Source organism: Lissotriton helveticus, chromosome 11 (genome assembly GCF_964261635.1).
Source record: "Lissotriton helveticus chromosome 11, aLisHel1.1, whole genome shotgun sequence".
Classification (NCBI taxonomy): Eukaryota; Metazoa; Chordata; class Amphibia; order Caudata; family Salamandridae; genus Lissotriton; species Lissotriton helveticus.
The window spans coordinates 29,952,454-29,972,475 of NC_136072.1; the positions used below are offsets into that span (position 1 = coordinate 29,952,454).

The 20,022-nt window shown below is 46.3% G+C and overlaps 1 protein-coding gene across 1 annotated transcript in view; it reads left to right on the top strand.

The window, feature by feature from the left end:
- TFRC (transferrin receptor) overlaps window positions 1–20,022 on the top strand; it is a 120,006-nt gene that overhangs the window by 34,654 nt on the left and 65,330 nt on the right. The window contains exons 7-9 of the mRNA XM_078668125.1: window positions 866–988; window positions 12,586–12,696; window positions 18,446–18,585. Of these exons, the coding sequence (XP_078524251.1) occupies window positions 866–988; window positions 12,586–12,696; window positions 18,446–18,585 (374 nt within the window). The remainder of the gene's footprint in view (window positions 1–865; window positions 989–12,585; window positions 12,697–18,445; window positions 18,586–20,022) is intronic.

A 20,022-nucleotide genomic window follows, 5' to 3' on the forward strand; every position in this document is an offset into this window, starting at 1 on the left:
CTCCAAGGCTTGGGACTGCTGGCTTCCCTCATTGGCTGACCTGAGGTCAGTCAATGAGAAGCCGGCTGTCCTAACCCTCTTGGGACCTCAGTGTCTTCCCTCCCGGAGATCTTCATGCAAGGTAAGTTTTTTGTTGTTTGGTGTGTGAATGCATGTGTATTTGTTAATGAGTTATGAATGGGTATGTGACTACGTGGGTGGGTGTGAGTGATGTGTATGTGTGCTTGTGGCCCCCCTGTAAAATTGCTGGCCGCCACTGGCGAACATGATTCTTGGCACAAAACTTTGAAAAAACTTCAGCTAGATTAATCTGCGACTGTATCGACTTGCGGTCTGCCTGAACTCTTGACTCTGACTTGGTCCAGCGAAACCAGATAATGGCGGTTGCCGCTTTGGTTTTTAGTCGCTCTATTGCAGTTTATTCTTAAAAAATTCATAACTCTAGTCCTACTGATTGGATCCTTGTCTTTATGGTCTTGTTTGATGTATTACACATTGCTCTATTTTTCTAACCCAATGTGGGAAATTATTGTGTGTTGTTTTCACTGTCTAACTGTTTCGTGAGTTGCACAAATACTTTACACATTTCCTCTAAGTTGAGCCTGACTGCTCTGTGCCAAGCTACCAGGCTGATACAGGCAGGTTAATTTGAGGTTTGCTTGTTCCTTAACTGGACTAGGATTGTGGATGCTGTTTGACCAAGGCTTCCCCCCCCCCCTCCTCCCTCCCATTCACCAGTAACCAATTTTCATCACAACGCTACTGTTTTAGAAAAACATTCATGTTTGCGTGTTAATTGCTTGATACAGGTTTGCTGATATGTTTTAAGTATTTTTGCCCAGTAAATGTGCTTTGACATTTTTAGGGTAAACCAGTTTATGCCTATTATGGACGCAAAGAAGATTTTTTGGAACTAGAGAAAAAAGGTGTCGGTGTCCAAGGCTGTATAATCATTGTCCGAGCAGGAATGAACAGCTTTGCTGAAAAAGTAAGTAACATGTTAACTTTTTATATTGTAACTCCAGAATTTGTTAGTAAAATTGTTATACAACATTGGATCTTTCATAGATTCACATTTGAATTCTCCCAACGTCTCACTGGGTGGGGATCCCTGATAGTTACTGTAAGTACAGCAATGTATCAGTATAGCAATCAACATTAGAAACCAATGGCCAAACTGGAATTCACCTCTCTTGCCCATTCACATCTTTGCGACTCAAACTCCGGCCAGAGGGGGAAGGGGCTCAAGGTCCCAACCCTCTGAGGCTCCAACGGCCCCGTTTTTAACTGCTTTGTATAGGGCTATAGGGAAACCTCTAAGCTTTGATCCTCTACTGCATTTTTTGACACAACTCGCCTAAAACAATCCAGAACCGGACTACTTAATCTTGGGGTACATCTTTGCTTATTTTAGAGAAGAAACCATGGTAGAACCTCCTCGGAGTGTGTAAATGGTGCGGATCCAGAAATATTTTTGTTGATGACCCATACACTAAATGTATTTTCTACCTTCATAAACCTGGCCACAGCCTGAAGAATGACGAAATAAGTGTCCTGATTAGCATCAAACCCTATAAAGAAAGATCTGCTTCTGTACCGTCTCATTGCTGAATCACCAAGTGCGTCTTCAGAAAAAAGTGCTCTAAAGTAAAAAAAGGCAAACTACAAGGTCATAGTTTAGTAGAAGCACTTACTGGGGCTACCTCAGAGGCCAGACTTTTTCCCACCAGAAGAGCCCCTGTCTCTGCCTTGAAGGGACTTATTTATATTTCTGGTGAGGTCACTCCTGTGACCTCTGCAGTTACATCCACGAAGAAAAAGGCCGTGCAATTATGACAAAATGTTCCATTGACTGAAAAAAACAGCAAAGGCCCTGTCAACAAGTGCTCCAAAACTTTCATTTTGTAATGTTCCATCGTCTTAAGTATATGGTGTAGAGTAGACCGTCTGAACATGAACATACTTCACAATTAACGAAACAACTGTTATCAGGTAAACGACACCAAAGAAATAACTTGTTGGCAAACTATCGCAGTCGCCAAAACAATTATTGTGGGCCACAAAGACCTTGTTGACAAGCAACCCCCTCTCTTACAAAGGCCTTGTCAGTCAGCAAACCTGATTACCTACTCCTCGTCTACCACCAAACCAACCCATTGATTAAGCCTTCGATGTAGGAACCTCCAACATCGCATCTAAAGTGCCAGTTGGGGGAAATAAATTATCAATACATCAACCTTCCATCTGGTAGTGTCCGTTTCGGCATCTGCAGGGTCCATATCCCCACAATCACTGCTTTACCTCAGACGCCAATTACTACTTCGATACCCCTGATGTAACCATTATTGCCAACCAGAATTGCACCAAAACGAGAATTTGGAACGGCATGTTCTCCTAGTAGGATTTTCTCAGACTAAGAGTCTGAGTGCATTTATACCGGAAATATTGGATACAGCCTCCCAAGCAGAAGGGCCATACAACCTTGATATTCATTTGGTGCCAAAATAAGCTGATTGTGACATCGAAGAAAACTGTGGCCACCAAGAGCCATGTTGAAGAGCAGGTTGCACAAATCTATACGATTCCAATGGTTCAAGTACCCAATGGATTTTTCCAAGATGTGAAAAAACTGATCCAAGAGTCTTTTGAACAAATGTTTCCACCTGGAGCAGTAATCTCATCTGAGGCACCTCCTCTGGACACGACTCGCACAGACTTATTTCAAATCAAACCCCTGCCACATCCAACAAACCTCCCTCCAGAACCAGAATTGCCAAAAATGGACACAGTAAGGTGCACGTTCTGAACCAGAGCATGAAAAAGTAGATCATATACTAGGCCATGAATGACTCCTCTTGTGGACCATCAAGATTCCAACTCTTAAGATGTTGAGACCAGCAGAGTCCTAAGCCAGCACTCCACCAGACAGTATTTCTGCTTTTCATATGCTAGTGTTACTCCAATTTGGTTAATTCATGACAGAGGAACAAATCCTTTCTGTGTTCTTGTGTATATATATTTTGTCCTTTAATCCAGTTTTAGGACGTAACTAAATTTGGGAACAAGGTCTAAGCTGCAAGAGAACCTTAAATATGATCTACTCTTATAGCAAAACTGGAAACTAAATCTAGTGCACTTCCTACATTACCTGCATGCCTACGGAACCGTATTAAGACTGACTTGGTGAGTTCTGCTGCACCAGAGATGCCTATCCCACCGACTACCATATGTAGTGGCCACAGACAAAGAAGGTAAAGATTTTTTTTTTTAACTGTTTTTATTGAAAATGATACAAGGCAAATGAGTCATATGGCGCAGGCATTGGGTAGCATAGGGTACAAGTCATTGGCAACCTAATATTCATCAGCAAAAACAGTGGTGCAAAACTCCATTCCTATTTTGAAGTCTACCTAGCTGCCGTGCTGACCAGGGGGGGGGGGGGGAGAGGGAGAGGGAGAGAGAGAGTCATTTGGGTGATAACATTTGTGCATTTTAGACTGGTCTGAGCTGCATACCAGGTGGAAACTATGCGCCGTTGGTCCCAACAGGGAAGAGGAGCCACCCCTATCATAACACGGAGAGAACTCCAGCCTCACCCAGTTCATACCTCTGCCTGGAACGCCGGTTCCGCTTGGGGTGTGTGTAACCATTGATTATTTTCAATTGGCCTGCCCAGTAATACAACTGAATATCTCAGAGGGCTATACTTCCATCATACCAGCTCCGGAACAATTTACCGCTTGAAATATGCGCCGGTTTATTTCCCCAGAGTAGGCCCGAGACCATCGCTTCTATACTTTCAAAATATTTTAAAGGGACTGTGAACTGGATATTTTCTATTACATAGAGGAGCCTGGAGAGTCCTCATTTTAAAAAGGGCTGCCTTGCCCAGGAGGGTCAGATGCAGGTCATGCCAGTGCAACGCATCACGCCTAAATCTTTCAAGAGTGGGCTCTAAATTTTGAATAAGGCATCCAAACTAGGCGTCGCCCAAATACCCAGGTATTTGAACGAGTCTTCTGTGATCTTAAGCGGGCAATCCGCCGGAAGCAATGGGGGCGGGCCCTTAAGGACGAACAGCACCAACTTGGACCAATTGATGGTATACCCCGATGCCCGAAATGTCACAAATATTTAGCAGTACTAATATTGAGCTTCTTGGGGAAGACAGATACAACAGCACGTGGTCCGCATATAGAGAAATGCGGTCCTCCCAAGTAGCTGTCCAGTTTAATCCCCGGATCATGGGATCCCATCTGATCCAGGCCACCAATGGGGCCAGCGCAAACAATAATGGAGACAAGGGACATCCCTGGTGCGTACCCCGTCCCAATGGAAAGTCTTTGGAGATATGCCCATTCGCCACCACATGCGCAAGTGGTGAATAAGTTTAATGCAAGTGCCATCTTGTCGCAATACAATAGACCATTATGGAACAACATATCCGTTCCTAGTCAATCGTCTGGAGGATTGTAAAGAACAATTGAAAGCAATTCTCAGAGCAGGCGAAATTTCGTCTGCCCTCATAGATGCGGCTCTATGTGGACCCACCACTGCCTTAAGATGTCAGCGAAGGCTGTTTTAAGACATTATGGCTGGCTGCAATCGAAGGTCCTTGGCATGCCCTTCAATGGTCAACACTTATGTTCGAGGCATGTGGGCTGCTGAATTCGTATCTATAGCATAGATCGCCGCCTAGTGTTGGGTCCGGATGATTGCACATTGTTGTCCTGGAAGAGTCTTCGAAGTATCACGAGATAGGTGGCTCCTCCCCTGGACTACAATGCGCATGGGCATCGACTCCATCCCCAGATTGTTTTTTTCCGCCATTGGGTTCGGATGTATATTCGTTATCTCCAGTTCGGAATAGATATAAACTTTTCTTAAGGCCCGAAGGCCTTTTCCTATACCGGCGGTATTGTTTTGCGCTCGGTGCCCAGCTCTGTTCCGGCTCAGTTCCCGAGTCGGACATCCAGAGAGTCACGTAGCTCTTCGGTGCTCGAGGCCCAGTCAACGCAGCAAGACTTTCGACGACACGTCATGGAACGGAGCCCGTTCCAGAAATGTACCGTGTGTGGATCTAAGTATCCCCACATCGACGTCCACCCGGTGTGCAACAAGTGCCTGTCGCCGGACTACGATGAAGCAAACTGTATGGCTTGTTCCCGGTTTCGATCGAAGAAGACGATTCGACTTCGGCGCGTGGCGCGCCTGGAGGCCCAGCAGTCGGCCCCGGTGGACATCTTCGAGAGAGAAGAAGCAGACGAACAAGAAGTTCATATGCAGATTTCGCCTCCATCGGAGATCGAATACGACTACGACGTGGACGTCGAAGTGCTCGATGCAGACTAAGTCGTCGATGAGGTAGGAGACGACAATGAGGCCTATGGGGCCATGGAAGATAGCTCGGAAGAAGAGCTATGCCCCGTTCGAACAATTACGAAGGCTCGGGTCGAGGGATCGCCACGCGGCCTTACCCAAGACCTTACACCCAGATCCACGGCCTCGCCTACGTGCCTGGCTACGGACACTTCTGCGGAGCCGCAGTTGGTCAAAACGAAACCGAAAGTGAAACCTTCGGTGTCGACGAAAACGAAACTGATGGAGACGCCAAAGTCGGTCAAGGGCGTCGAGCCAAAATCGATCAAAGGCGTCGAGCCGAAGACTGGGGCCCCAACCCCAGTAGTCAAGGCCGCCGACCCGAAACTGTCGGCGCCGAAGGAGGACACGGCACACCTAAGAAGGCTGATCCTGTACCTCGGCCGGAGAAGAGCAAGCCATCGATGCCCAAGTCTTCACACGCTGGTGGACCGGGGACGTCTGTCGGGTCGATGAAACAATCTGCTTCCTTTACAAAGTAGGTGTCGGACTCGCTGCAACGCATCAAGGCTTCCGCGGTCGATCCGAAGGATGCTTCTGCCCCGAAGCCAGCTGCCAAAACGCCGAAGTCCTCGGCGCCACTCCTGTTCACGTTGCCGCCGAAGGTGGCACCAAAGGCGTTCGCACCAAGGACGGTCGCCGAAGCGCCCGTGCAGGTGTCTACAGGGTCTAAGACTTCTCAGCCGCTTGGGAGCTCGAAGCATCGACAATCCTTGATGGAGGAGCAGTCGGAGCACTTTATCGACGCCGACACCGCTAAACTTACCCTCTACAAGAGAAAGATCACGGCGACGCAGCCTTTGGAGTCCTACACGATTCCTTTGAAGCGCAAGAAGCCTTCTACGGATTCCCCGGTTCTGGTTGAGCCACTTGCTCCACGGACTCCAAGAGTTGCTACACCCTTACCCACTTATTCAGATGTGGAGGCTGGGGAAGGTGAGGACGAGGAGTATAACTTTCCTGCCAACACTGATCCTGAGAAGCACCAGGACTCGTGGGCAGATGCAGGGGACCCAGGGGACCAGCAAACTGCCCAGGACACTCAGGTGTATGTCAAAACCTCTCCTACTGAGGATTCTGCGGCATTTAATGCTCTAATTGAGAGGGCGGCTAAAAACCATGACGTGCAGCTGCATGCTGACCCTATTGATGTAACAAATAACAGATGATGTTGTTAGTGGACGCATCTAGCGGGTTGATGTTGTGTTCTGCACAGTAAATGACAAACCGCTTCCATTTTGCTGCATAGCAAGCTCTGGTGGTGGGCTTTCTTGCCTCCCATATGATATCCATGCAGTCAGGAGGCAAGTTAAGGTAGCTATTAAAGTGGACTTCCTCTTTGATACCTTTTCCACAGCAGAAAAGACTGTGCTGAAAGGGGTTCTGAAACATGCTGCGGACATTTTTAAAGAACCCACACGTGCCAGGGTGATCAACCCTAGGATTGAAAAGAAATATAAGCCGGCACCTGGCGACCCTACCTACATCAAGGGCCAGTTGCCATTGGACTCTCTGGTCGTTTCAAATGCCCGGAAGAGGGCGAATTCGCAAACCACTGGTGATGCTCCTCCCCCTGACAAGGAATCTAAAGTGCTGGAGGCATCAGGGAAGAGGGTGGCGGCTCAAGCGGCCAATATCTGGCGTATCTCAAACACTCAGGCCCTCTTGGCCAGATATGACAGGGCGCACTATGACACACTAGAGACCCTGTTACAACATCTACCAGATCAGTATAAAGAGGCAGCGGAGATGCTTATTCAGGAAGGGAAGCTCATCTCCAACGCTTCTATTAAATGTGCACTGGACGTGGCGGACACCGCAGCCAGGGCCATTAACACCAGTGTGATGTTGAGGCGTCAGGCATGGCTCAGAATCTCCGGGTTCAAGCCGGAGATACAGACCACCATCCTCAATCAGCCGGTAAACCCTGATAGATTATTCGGTCCTGAGGTGGATACCACCCTAGAAAAGATAAAGAAGGATACAGAGACTGCAAAGTCCATGGGAGCGCTCCAGTCCCAACAGTTTAGGAGCAGTACTTTTCGTCGCTCAGGCAATAGAGGTGTTTCCAGAGGCCAGATGTCCCAGCAAACGCAATACACTAAAGGTGGGGCGCAGTCCTCTTACACCAAGCAGAGTAGAGGAGGCTATTGGGGCAACAGTGCCAAGGGCAGAGGCCGTGGAAGCAACAACTCCCGTTCCTCCGCCACCAACAAACAGTGATGACCTGCCACTGCCCCCCGACCATACCACACCTGTCGGGGGGGGGGGGGGGGGGGGGGCAGTGGCAGGGCGTCACTGTTTGTTGGTGGCGGAGGAACGGGAGTTGTTGCTTCCACGGCCTCTGCCCTTGGCACTGTTGCCCCAATAGCCTCCTCTACTCTGGGGGGGGGAGAAAGACTCCAGCAGTTCCTGCCGGTCTGGAAATCCATCACCACAGACAGGTGGGTCAGGAAACTTATCCAGTTCGGTTATTGTCTGGAGTTAACATCCACTCCACCCAACATGCCACCAAAACACCGTCCTATGTCCACAGAGCATTTGCACTTATTGCAGCAGGAGGTACTTGTCATGCTGCAAAAAGGGGCAATCGAGCTCGTGCCGGTGGAGGAAGAAGGCACAGGAGTGTACTCCCTGTACTTCTTAATCCCAAAGTACGGGTCCCTCAGACCCATACTGGACCGCAGACCCCTAAACCAGTATATTCTCTCAGAACATTTTCACATGCTGACGCTGCAGCAAGTTCTTCCGTTGCTCAATCAGGGAGACTTCCTCGCAACCTTGGATCTCAAGGATGCATACTTTCACATTCCACTGCATCCATCACACAGAAAATGCCTCCGATTCACAATTCAAGGTCGGCATTATCAGTTCAAGGTCTTGCCTTTCGGGGTGACCACAGCGCCCAGGGTGTTCACAAAATGTCTGGCGACAGTGGCTGCGCACCTCCGGAGGCAGAACGTTCACGTTTACCCTTATCTGGACGACTGGCTTGTCCAAGCAAAGTCTGCACAGCAGTGTGCCACCAACATGTCCCACACCATTCACCTTCTTCACGATCTGGGATTCTCACTGAATTATCCAAAGTCGCACCTTCAGCCAGCCCATGTGTGGCAGTATCTGAGTGCGACGATGGATACTCTGGCAGCCATAGTTCAGCCAAACTCTGAGGATCGACAGCATTCAGTCGCTGATCCAGAAGTTCAGGCCGCAACACTCACTTCCAGCAAGAGTGTTCATGCAGCTGATAGGCATGATGGCCTCCTGCATCTTCATCGTCCCGCACGCGAGACTACATATGCGTCCGCTCCAAGAATGCTTGGCTCGTCAGTGGACTCAGGCTCAAGAACAGTTGAAGACCTAGTGTTGGTGACCGGTCGGGCATACAGCTCTCTGCATTGGTGGAATCCACACAACCTTTGCAAGGGCTGACCGTTCCAGGAGCCTGTGCCACAGATTATCCTGACGACGGACGCATCTCTCCAGGGATGGGGAGCTCATGTACTCCACTACACGGTGCAGGGACTATGGACAGCGCAGCAAAAGAAGATGCACATCAACTACCTGGAACTGATGGCAATCTTCATGGCGATGAAGGCATTCAAAGTACATCTGTGCAACAAGGTTGTGTTGATCCGGACGGACAACATGACGGCCATGTACTACATTCAAAAGCGGGGAGGTACGCACTCTCCACAGTTCTCATCTGGCTCAGAGCATGTGGAAGTGGGCCATTCAGAGGAACCTCTTCCTCATGGCGGAACACCTCCCGGGCAAGGACAATCAGATGGCGGATCTGCTCAGCAGGTACAGCCACTAAATGCACGAGTGGGAGATACATCCATCCGTACTCTGCCCGTACTTCCAGCAGTGGGGTCATCCAGAGATAGACCTGTTTGCCACACGGGAAAATTCAAAATGCCAAAGCTTTGCCGCCAGGTTCCCTCACCCACAGTCGCAGGGCAATGCGATATGGATGAACTGGTCAGGCAGATTTGCGTACGCTTTTCCCCCAGCACCTCTCATACCGCTGGTGGCACGAAAGCTAAAGCAACACTCGATGACTCTCATCCTGGTTGCTCCAACGTGGGCACGCCAACCATGGTACACCACGTTTCTAGAACTCTCCGTGGTACCGCATCAAAGGCTACACCTCACACCCAGGCTTTTGACGCAGAGCCATGGCGACATTCAGCACCCGGATCCGCAACAGCTCAACCTGGCGATCTGGCTCCTGGGGTCTTAGAGTTTGGCTACCTTAACTTGCCTCCTGACTGCATGGATATCATACGGGAGGCAAGAAAGCCCACTACCAGAGCTTGCTATGCAGCAAAATGGAAGCGGTTTGTCATTTACTGTGCAGAACACAACATCAACCCGCTAGATGCGTCCACTCACAACATCATCTGTTATTTGTTACATCTTTACAAATGCAATCTAGCATAGGCTTCCATTCGGATACTTATCCGCCATAGCGGCCTATCTCCAAAACAGGCAGCATCTCTCCGTTTTCAGAGTGCCTGCCATTAAGGCCTTCCTGGAAGGACTAAAACGGGTCATCCATCCCAGGACCCCGCCAGCTCCTGTATGGAACCTCAATGTGGTCCTCACCAGGCTGATGGGCCCACCTTTTGAGCCTCTGCATTCATGCGAGGTTCAGTTTTTAACATGGAAAGTTGCCTTTCTCATAGCCATTACGTCTCTGCGACGTGTTGGTGAGCTCCAGGCGCTCACTGTACAAGAGCCATTCATACAAATTCACTCTAACAGGGTTGTGCTGCGCACTAACCCTAAATTTCTTCCTAAGGTGGTTTCACAGTTCCATGTCAATCAGACCATTGAACTGCCCGCGTTCTTACAAAAGCCAGAGACAGTAGCCGAAAGAATGCTCCACACTCTTGACGTCAAACGAGCTTTGATGTACTACATCGATAGGACCAAAGAATTTAGGAAGACGCAACAACTCTTTGTTGCCTTTTCAGCCCAGCACAAAGGCAACCCCATTTCCAAAGCAGGTATAGCCAGGTGGATCGGTAAGTGTATTCAAATTTGCTATCAAAAGGCTAAGCGCACTTTAACGATCCCCCTTCTCCCCCCCCCCCCCCCCCCCCAGAGCCCACTCCACCCGCAAGTTGGGGGCCTCCATGGCTTTCCTTGGTAATATCCCTTTGGAAGACATTTGTAGAGCAGCCACATGGTCTACACCACACACGTTTACTAAACACTACTGTGTAGATGTGCACTCCAAGCAGCAAGCAGCTGTAGGGCAGGCTGTGTTCTTAAGACACTTTTTCAAACGTCTGCAGCTGGCACAGGCGGCCGCCGTTAATGGAGGGACTGCTATATATTCTATGCTATAGATATGAATTCAGCAGCCCACATGCCTCGAACTGAATATGCTACTTACCAGTATGCATCTGTTCTTGGCATGTAGGGCTGCTGACATTCATATCGCCCGCCCTCCTCCCCGGCGCCTGTAGCGGCTGCAGAATTCAAACATTACTCTTAGCATGGTCATTGCTCACACTGTTACACTCCATCTTCGCCACAATGGCTAAAAACAATCTGGGGATGGAGTCGATGCCCATCCGCACTGTAGTCCTGGGGAGGAGCCACCTATCTCGTGATACTTCGAAGACTTTTCCAGGACAACAATGTGCAATCATCCGGACCCAACACTAGGCGGCGATCTATGCTATAGATATGAATGTCAGCAGCCCTACATGCCAAGAACAGATGCATACTGGTAAGTAGCATATTCATTACATCACCTTTTAGATGAAAACTTGCATGCAAATAAATAATCTGACAGCCTTGGGAATCTTACAAAAAGCCAACCATATTTTTATTAAAGAAATCACTATGGACTAGCACCATTTCAGTACGGAACTTAAAAAAGAATTGTCCTTGGAGGCATGGTGGTTATAACCAGAAGACAAACTGGAAACAAACCGGATGGGCACTAACCAAAACGCATGATGACAAACTGTGGAAAAAAGATGAAGGAAAACCTCTCCAGACTCTTATAATGTGGGAAAAACATAAAACCAAAGGAAAATTGCTGAAATGAGAAACCCTCAAAACAGTAAACAAAAAACAATGTTCTCTAAAGAACTGACGTGGGCAAACTGCCAGTCAGTTGCATCAATGTATCGGCATCCCTGGGCTAAAGTGAATGGTGCTTTTCAACGCTCAAATGTAAAAGCCTTTCGGACTGCTCCTTTCCTGATTAGACATGTTAGGCAGGAGTTATGTTGCAAGTGCTCCAGTGTAGTTTTGGGGAGGAAAGGTGTAGTTTAAAAACCGCCTGGGGCTGATTCACAAAGGTAATCTTACACTTAAATCCCCAAACTACCTGCAGAGGATTTCTCCTCATTTGTGTATTTAAAAAAAAAGTATTTGTGTCTTTGTATGTGCAGACATTTCTGTATACTTAAACGTGTGGAGACTCTGCAGTCAGGGCTGTGATCTCTGCACATGAAATAATAGGACGGGTAGTAAAACTCCTCACATAGTTAGTGATTTTCACTTGGTGTAAACTTACACGATGTGCAAGTTTACATTTGTGAATTAGGCGCTCTGTTTGGAGAACCTTGCTCCTCTCCTTATGGACCTGCTGAACTCTTCACTCTTGTTGTGTAACTTTACATGTATTGATGTAAAGTGTTTCTGGGATACCCAAACATGGCAGAGAATTGTTCTAAAGTTTTTATATTTGTGAATGTAGTCCCTGTTCTGATCATAGGACATGTTGTAGTTTAATCACAAGTTACTGTGTGACCACATACCAAAATGTCTAGTTTGAGTAAATTTACATGCTGGGTTGTGCCCAATTCAGTTCAGCAGTATTTTCTGTAGATCAAAGCAAGAATTCCTATTGGAGGTAGAATTGAAAATCCTTTTTGAGACCACCCTTTAACTTGTCTCTTCTAGACTAATCGGCATATAACTTTATATATGGAAACTTAGACCAAATTCATGTGTCCGTTTGACAAATGGACGCCAAAGGTATTGCTTCTTCACTATTAAAATGGTATCTTTATGCAATAGTAATACCAAGAGTTATCCGTCTTTTAAAACTCTGCTCCAATGCAAGAAGACTGTTGGAGACACTCTGCTAAACATGATCCAATACATGCATGTGCCGAATATTAGTTATAACTAACAAAAGAAAACCGTTCAAAATGTCTTGTTTATTCCCTGCAGGTTGCTGTTGCAGAGTCTTTGAATGCTGCTGGTGTATTAATATACCCCAATCCCTCCGATTACCGGGATAGTGCTAATAAAGAATATAAAGATTTAGAACTTTACGGCCATGTAAGTACTCTGTTACTTATTGTGTTAAGGTTTTTCCCATTTTCAGACCTAAAATGTCCATGGTGTTTGCAGCATGGATGTTGAATCATCCAAACATGCAGGTCTATCCTACGGTATTCAGTACTCATTGCTTGGAGCCGTGGCAGCAACTTGCTACAGCGTGTACTTAAATTTGTGAGGCAACTACTTGATCTTCCCATGCACTCCTTCACCAGCCTCTACTGCTAGATCTGGTGGAGTGGTAGTTTACCATTTTCTGGTTAAACTGCCAAAGATTCATCCTCTATCCGTCTCCTTGATGGTAGTTTTGAGAGTGGTTTACAGAAGGTTTGCGAGCTCATACTTCCATTGAAGCTATGGTAAGATTAATCCTGAAGGGTGGGTTGGCTCATGCAGATTCCATACCCCTTTCACTCTCGAGAATTAGCTATTTGTTTTGTTTGATTATGGGTTCTACTTTAATCTTTTCGCCCTGGTCTTTTTGGGCATGCCAAATAATGGATGTAAGCGACCTCACTGGTGCCTGGGCGCCATATGTATCGCTCTAATGCCACTTTCAGTGAACTTGTGGCTCTGTGCAGGGCCTTATTCAGCACTGCCTGGTGCTGCTGTGTTGCCACTGTCCAGATCCAGTCTAGCGTCAGGGGAGGGGTGAAATGTGGATCATGTCTTCAGGAGCTGAATCAGGATGAACAGTACTGGCTTAGGCAGCGGGCAGAATGAAACTGCAACAAGTAACTTGTTAATGGAAATATCGCTGTTGAGCAGAAGGGACAATTCAAGACTTTGCATGCTTTACACATAATGTGTATAATCTAAGATAAAGTACACCAAATGTACATTATGAAGATAGGAGTCTGTGGGTGAAGTGAGTCTGTGGGCCGTTAGCACAGTAGTGATTTGCTGTAGCTTTTCATCTTTACTTTGGTTGTTCCTTTCTCTGTGTTTGTGTGGGAAGGTTCAGTGAATACCGGTATAAATAAAGGAACAGCAGATCCTTGTAAGGGTGTTTATGAAACTCATGTTTCAAAAGTGTGTGTTTAACTCTGTCCAGGATATTTATTTTCATTCTTGTATTTTGTCCTGTTTATTCCATTGTAAGGTCAGGACAGAAAGTACATAAATGAAAGAACCATGGGAATACGGATCGACTTGTGTAGGGTGACCCTAGCTGGGAAGAAACAGAGTGCTGTGCCGTAAGAGTGTACTATGTATGTACAAGTTCTCTTCCAGGGGATACTCCTCAAAGTCATAAGCACTGAATTATCTCAGTCCATATGCGGGAACCCGGAACATATAGCCTAATACATGTGTGTGTATGTATGTATGTATAATATATGTAAAATATATAAAAAGAGTACATAGTACTAAAAAAAATACACATATACACATATACATGTATAAACTAATATGCAGCCCAAAAACATATCCAATAGGCTAATAAAGCCATAATTACATGCCTTTCTGTAGTATGAAAATAACTCATAACATATAATGCAAGAAAAGGACATGAACATTAGTTGCATTCCACAGAAAACTACCTTTTATTTTCATCAAAGAAAACAGGTAATGAAAGACAGGCTGCATAAGCAAATAACATCCATGTACAGAAAAGGAGACTGGCACCTCACCTTTAAGGCCTCAGAGAATCTGAATACTTTGCCAAGGCCTCAAGGAGAAGCCTGCTCCCATCATGCCCCACAGGTGACAGTTAGGTCAGTTCTTTTTTCTGGCTCTTTCTGGGAGGAACCTGTAACTTGAGCTCGACTGATTTTGACTGTTTTCAGTCAGAATTTGGTTATTTTCTTATTTTTTTCGATATTTCTGATTGTTGCTGTTATTTTTCAATCTTTTCTGACTATTTGTTTTCTATTTTTTAGTCGGATATGCCACCTTTATTTTACAAGTGTCCTTCCTGTGGGAAGATGTCCAAAACCGATCCTCATTCGGTTTGTGTGGTGTGTTTACCTTCTCATGACAGACATGTTACCACTGCCTTCAACTTTCCAGGAGGACTTTGAAGGAGAGAGAGAAGATCCGACTTCTTGGACTTATGAAGAGAGAAAAACATCATTAAAAGGGCCCAGGAAGTCATCTTTCATCTGGAAGGCCCTCCACTCCCAGAAAACGTAGATCGGCTTCTCCTGATGGTAGGAGTAAGAAAAAACATCATGATGTACCGTCGACATAGAGACCAGTTGAAAAAGTAAGATCGATGTCAAAGTCTAGATCGCAGTCGGCGCTGTCGACGTCTAGGCCAGTGGAAAGAGTGAAATCTTCGTCGAAGACATCACCTTTCAAGAAGTAAGTCGACGTCAAACTATGGAAAAAACAAGATTGCCTTCGAGACCTGTGACATCGTCTGCAGTAAGATTGACGTCGAAGGTGAGAAGTAGATTGACGTCGAAGGTGAGAAGTAGATTGACGTCGAGACCTTAAAAGCGTAGGTGGTCAAGATCACTATCTCCGTCGAGACATAAGTCGGCGTCGAGACTTGCTTCGGGCTCGAGGCATGAGAAATCTCGATCGACGTCGAAGAGGCTACCGACGTCCAGGAAGTCGATGTCGAAATCTCCGCCACCTGTTAAAGGTCTGCATCGAGGCACTCTAGATCAACCACTCGGACCCGTCATAGGTCTTTGTCGAGGTCAGAGCCGACGTCAAGGACACCGACTGACCAGCAGCTGTCTACGTCCAAGGGTCCGAAGTCGAGGGCGTCTTTCCATAGATCTGTCTATCAGAGCCTCTCATCAGTCGTCGTCGATGGTGGCTCATTCTGGTTCGACGTCGAGGGACAGGCAGTTGGTCCCTGTGGAAGAAGTGAATAGACCAGTGTCTAGATCTCCACGTTCAAGGAGTTCAACTTCAATGGGGATACAGATTATTCAGGTTAAACCGGAGGGCTCACCGGTGCGTAAGTCACCTCCTGTCAGCATGTCCCCTAGATGGCTGGAAAGCATTCGACTTTGGAAGATACAACTCAGAGCTGACGAAAGGGCTCTTGCCTTTGAATGCTCAAGACCTCCTGCTAGTAGGTCTCTGAGACGTTCCAGATCTCCACTGAAGCAACGTTCACGCTCAAGCGAGCGCACCAGATCACATCGGTCTCCTACGCCAAGGAGAAGGCAGAGGTCTTACATCGACCACGTCAACGAGGTCATCCTACAGAGACTATTCTCTCACGATTTCTTTAATGCCACCTTTCAGGGTATTGCCTGATGATGATCTGGGGACTTTCAGTGAGGTGTTATGTCAGGGTACCAACATGTTTAACATAACTATGTCTGTGCCTCAAGTTACTTCAACGGTTATTTTTGAGACCTTGCATCGTAAGTCTTCGGCAAGACCTCTATTGCCTTTAGTGCCAGGATTACTGGAACCGGCAATGAAGACTTTCTTAACACCTGAAACAGTGGGCTCGGGGACCTCAAGGATTGCAAAGAAACATAAGGCTCCAGATCAGGATCCTTTATTTCTACTTAAAGATCCACCACCGGATTCTCTTATAGTTGCCGCTGCCAGGAAGACACATTCTGCTATGTCCATCTCCTCTGCTCCACCAGAAAAGGATAGCAAGAACATGGACTCCTTGGGACGGAGAATGTGTAATATGGCTGGGTCCGTAATGAGTGGCGAGTGCAGCCGCTATACTGGAGCGCTACGACCGACTGCTATGGGATTCCTTGACAAGATTTGTTGAAAAATTACCCAAGGAAGATCAAAAAGATTGCTTGGAAATTGTACAAGAAGGTTGTTTGGTTGCCAACCAGATTATTAGTACGGCGGCCGACTCTGCTGATTTAGCAGCTCTTGGTTATGTCATGGCATCTGTTCCAGAAGATCAGCCTGGCTCCACCTCACGGGCCTTAAGCCTGATGCTCAGAGGAAAATTGTTAATTTGCCTTTTAATGGCTCACCGTTGTTTGGGTCGCATGCAGACGACGAGATGGCTAAAATGAAAACTGAACTAGATACTCTTAAGGCTGACCTGGAGAAAAGTTTTGTTGTCGCTTTCGTCCCTACGACAAGCGGTCTTTTCAACAGCGTGGGCAAACATCGAACTGGTCCTCACAAAACCAGGGCCAATCTCAACACAGGTCGCAGTTTCAGTAACGCAGACCTGGACGGGGCAGAGGCGGCAACAGACAGCAGTTTATAGCTTCAAAACAGCCACAGAAACCATGAGATGGACATTCCTCCAAAGTCGTTGTCCACTCTGGTAGGAGGAAGCATTGCATTATATTTAGACGAGTGGAGGCATTTAACGAAAGATAGGTGGGTCATCGACATTCAGAACGGATATCTCCTCAAATTCAAGAAACCTCCTCCTTCCATAGTTCCAAAAGGTGTTTTTCACCAAAACCAAAGTTTGCTGCAAATGGAAGTGAACACCTTATTAAACAAAAAAGCCATAGAGAGCAACTCCACAAAGAAATCAAGGGCTCTACTCTAGTTTCTTACTTGTTCGAAAGAAAGGTCCCACTGCAGAGTACAGACCTATACTGGTTTGAGATTGTTGAACAGATTCATTCGAAGAGAAAAATTTCGAATGTTGGGACTTCATCAAATCTTCCCTCCACTTCACCAAGGGGATTGGATGTGTTCCATCGATCTGAAGGACGTATACTTTCATGTACCGATTTCAAAGAGACATCGCAATTTTCTAAGGTTTCGAGTGTCTGTTAAGCATTACCAATATGCAGTTCTGCCGTTCGGGCTGAAATTAGCTTCCCGAACATTCTCCAAGTGTATGGCGGTGGTAGCCGCCTTCCTTCGGAAGCATAGGATTTTCATTTACCCTTACTTGGACGACTGGCTCCTGAAGAGCTCGTCTCCATCTCTGCTACAGGACCATTCCTCAAGATGCCTTCAACTGCTACACAAACTGGGACCAAGCCATCATGGGAACAGTCCAGCAGCCTCATGGGAACAGTCCAGCACGAACTGCCAAGCCATGTCTTCCCTGGACTGGAAACGAGCATCCTCGGATGCTTGTTTCCGGTCCAGGGAAGACATGGCTTGGCAGTTCGTGCTGGACTGTTCCCATGCGGCACAGGGTCAGACTGATTTGCATATGGCCCATGTCTGAACTGGGGTGGTGGAGTGAGCTAAAGAATGGTGATGGATTAAACCCAGATCAGTTGACTGGGGGTGAGTGTTTGATTCGCTCAAACGCTCCGTCAATCATCCCCTTTGGTATCGCACAGGTTCTAAAGTCAGCAGCTGTAGCCACTTTTTATGGTGAATGGGTGTGAAGGGATTGCCTGCACAATTGCGTATCTGTTGCAGATGTGGATTATACTACAGGCACACGCTGCCTGAAGAGATTAGGGAAGCATGCGACATTCAGTAATACCAGTCACAGAATACTCTGTCTCTGCACATCATTTGAAATTTCTAATGGGGAGTGGGGGCCGAGAGCATAGTATGGCATACCTTGGGCACTGGTGCTCGTTCCTAATTATCTGCCTGCCCAGGTATAACATGGCCTGTGATTACAGGTTGCGCGTTTCTTAGTTGCACTCTTTTCTACTCTCCCCTGTGTGCTCACTAATCTTCAGTAACTTGTTGCAAGTGACTGTTGACACTTTCATATTACAAAGTGCGTTCAAATGTTTGAATTTATTTGTTTGTAAATAAACTTCCAAGTTTTTATAGGGAGATCAGACTTTGCACAGATTCTATAGCTGTCATCTTGTTTCCTGATTAAAATGGTGTTAGGATTCAATGGATTCTTATTTTTTTTTAGGCTCATCAAGGAACTGGCGACCCGTACACTCCAGGATTTCCCTCCTTTAACCACACGCAGTTCCCGCCTGCCAAATCTTCTGGACTTCCTGGTATCCCTGTTCAAACCATCACTGCAGGAGCTGCACAACGATTGCTTCGGTAATGCTGCGCTGGCAGTTTGTTTGCAGCATTCATTGCTCATAGGGTTGGCTACATCAGGATGCATGACCACGTGGTTACAGAACACCTGCATTGAGTAACGATAAATGTAGTCCTTTAATCATTCTTGGAGTGTAGTTGAGGCAGGAGATTCTGATCAGAGATGTTGGGTTGGAGTAATTTTGAAAAGGGCAAGCAAGCCAAGTAGATGGTTTGGAGTGGAATGTGTGCAATTTTCTGTTTTCAGTGTTTATTTTTTTTGGGAGGTCATTTGCTATCTTCTGGTATGCCATTTTCTGACGGTTTGGGGTATACAATTATATTGAAGTAGCTGTAGGCAACAGGGAGAGGTTGATCTATTAAGGTCCATGTTTAATACTTTTTTTGTCTTATAAACACTGCACTTCAATGTTAAGTTTTAAAGATGCTGATTGCACAGGTTCTGTTTTCTGTCCCCTTCTCCTTTTGCAGGTTTGCATTTTACAGTTATGTTAGATAGCCATACTGTTACAAGTCAAGGCTGCTGGGCAGAGGCAGTTTAGCATATTTGATATGAGTGTTAGCCAATTGCTGCTTGACGTGGTATTCCTGAAAATGTTTCCTCAATTGGTGAGTAGACCTGTTATGAAGTGGATTATGTGGCCTAACCTTGAGTGTGCCATGTGATTGTGTGGGGACACTGCTCCAGGTTCCCTCCTGTAGGGTTCTTGCAAGAACCCACCTGTTCATGCAAGGCCTGGACTTGTGAACTTACCTACCTTGAGGACTCTCCAGAAAAGTGTACTGCTATGTGTGAAAAATACCACTGGTGCCGCTTCGGCCACAAGCCCAGACATGTGGTTGGACAGTAGTTGGCATGTGATGGGCAGATAGGGGGATCGTACGCTTTGTTGCAAAGATTCCGCTCAATAGTAACATTTTAGCAGTAAATGGTTATTTTCTTGAAACGCTTTGTAGTAATTAGAATGCAATCTTCAACTTGTAGGTTTCAAACTGTAAAGTAGGACTAATTTGTAATATGCTTTTTTTCCTCCAGTTATAAGTTGGCTGTATTATGCTCGAGTTTTTTTTTTTGGTACCTCAATTCAGTCAAGTCAAAATAAATTTTATTAGGCCATAAAAGCAGGTCAAACACACAATTGAATGAAGAAATACCAAAACTAATCAATACAATATATTAAAGAGACTGAATAATAATTCATATGGCTATATCAGACAATCAAAAGGTGTGTAGCTTTGAGAACACAGACTCAAAATGTAAACCACCCTGTAAAGTGCAGCAGAATAGTACAGTAGATATGTGTAAACCCATTAGTACAATTCAATTAAAATTGCTAAAACAATTCTGTGCAAAAAAGCCAATAACACACTTAAGCTACAGGCAGTTTGTTCCTTTCTTAAAGCTCTTGATAAGAAGCCGGCAATTCCGCACTTGCA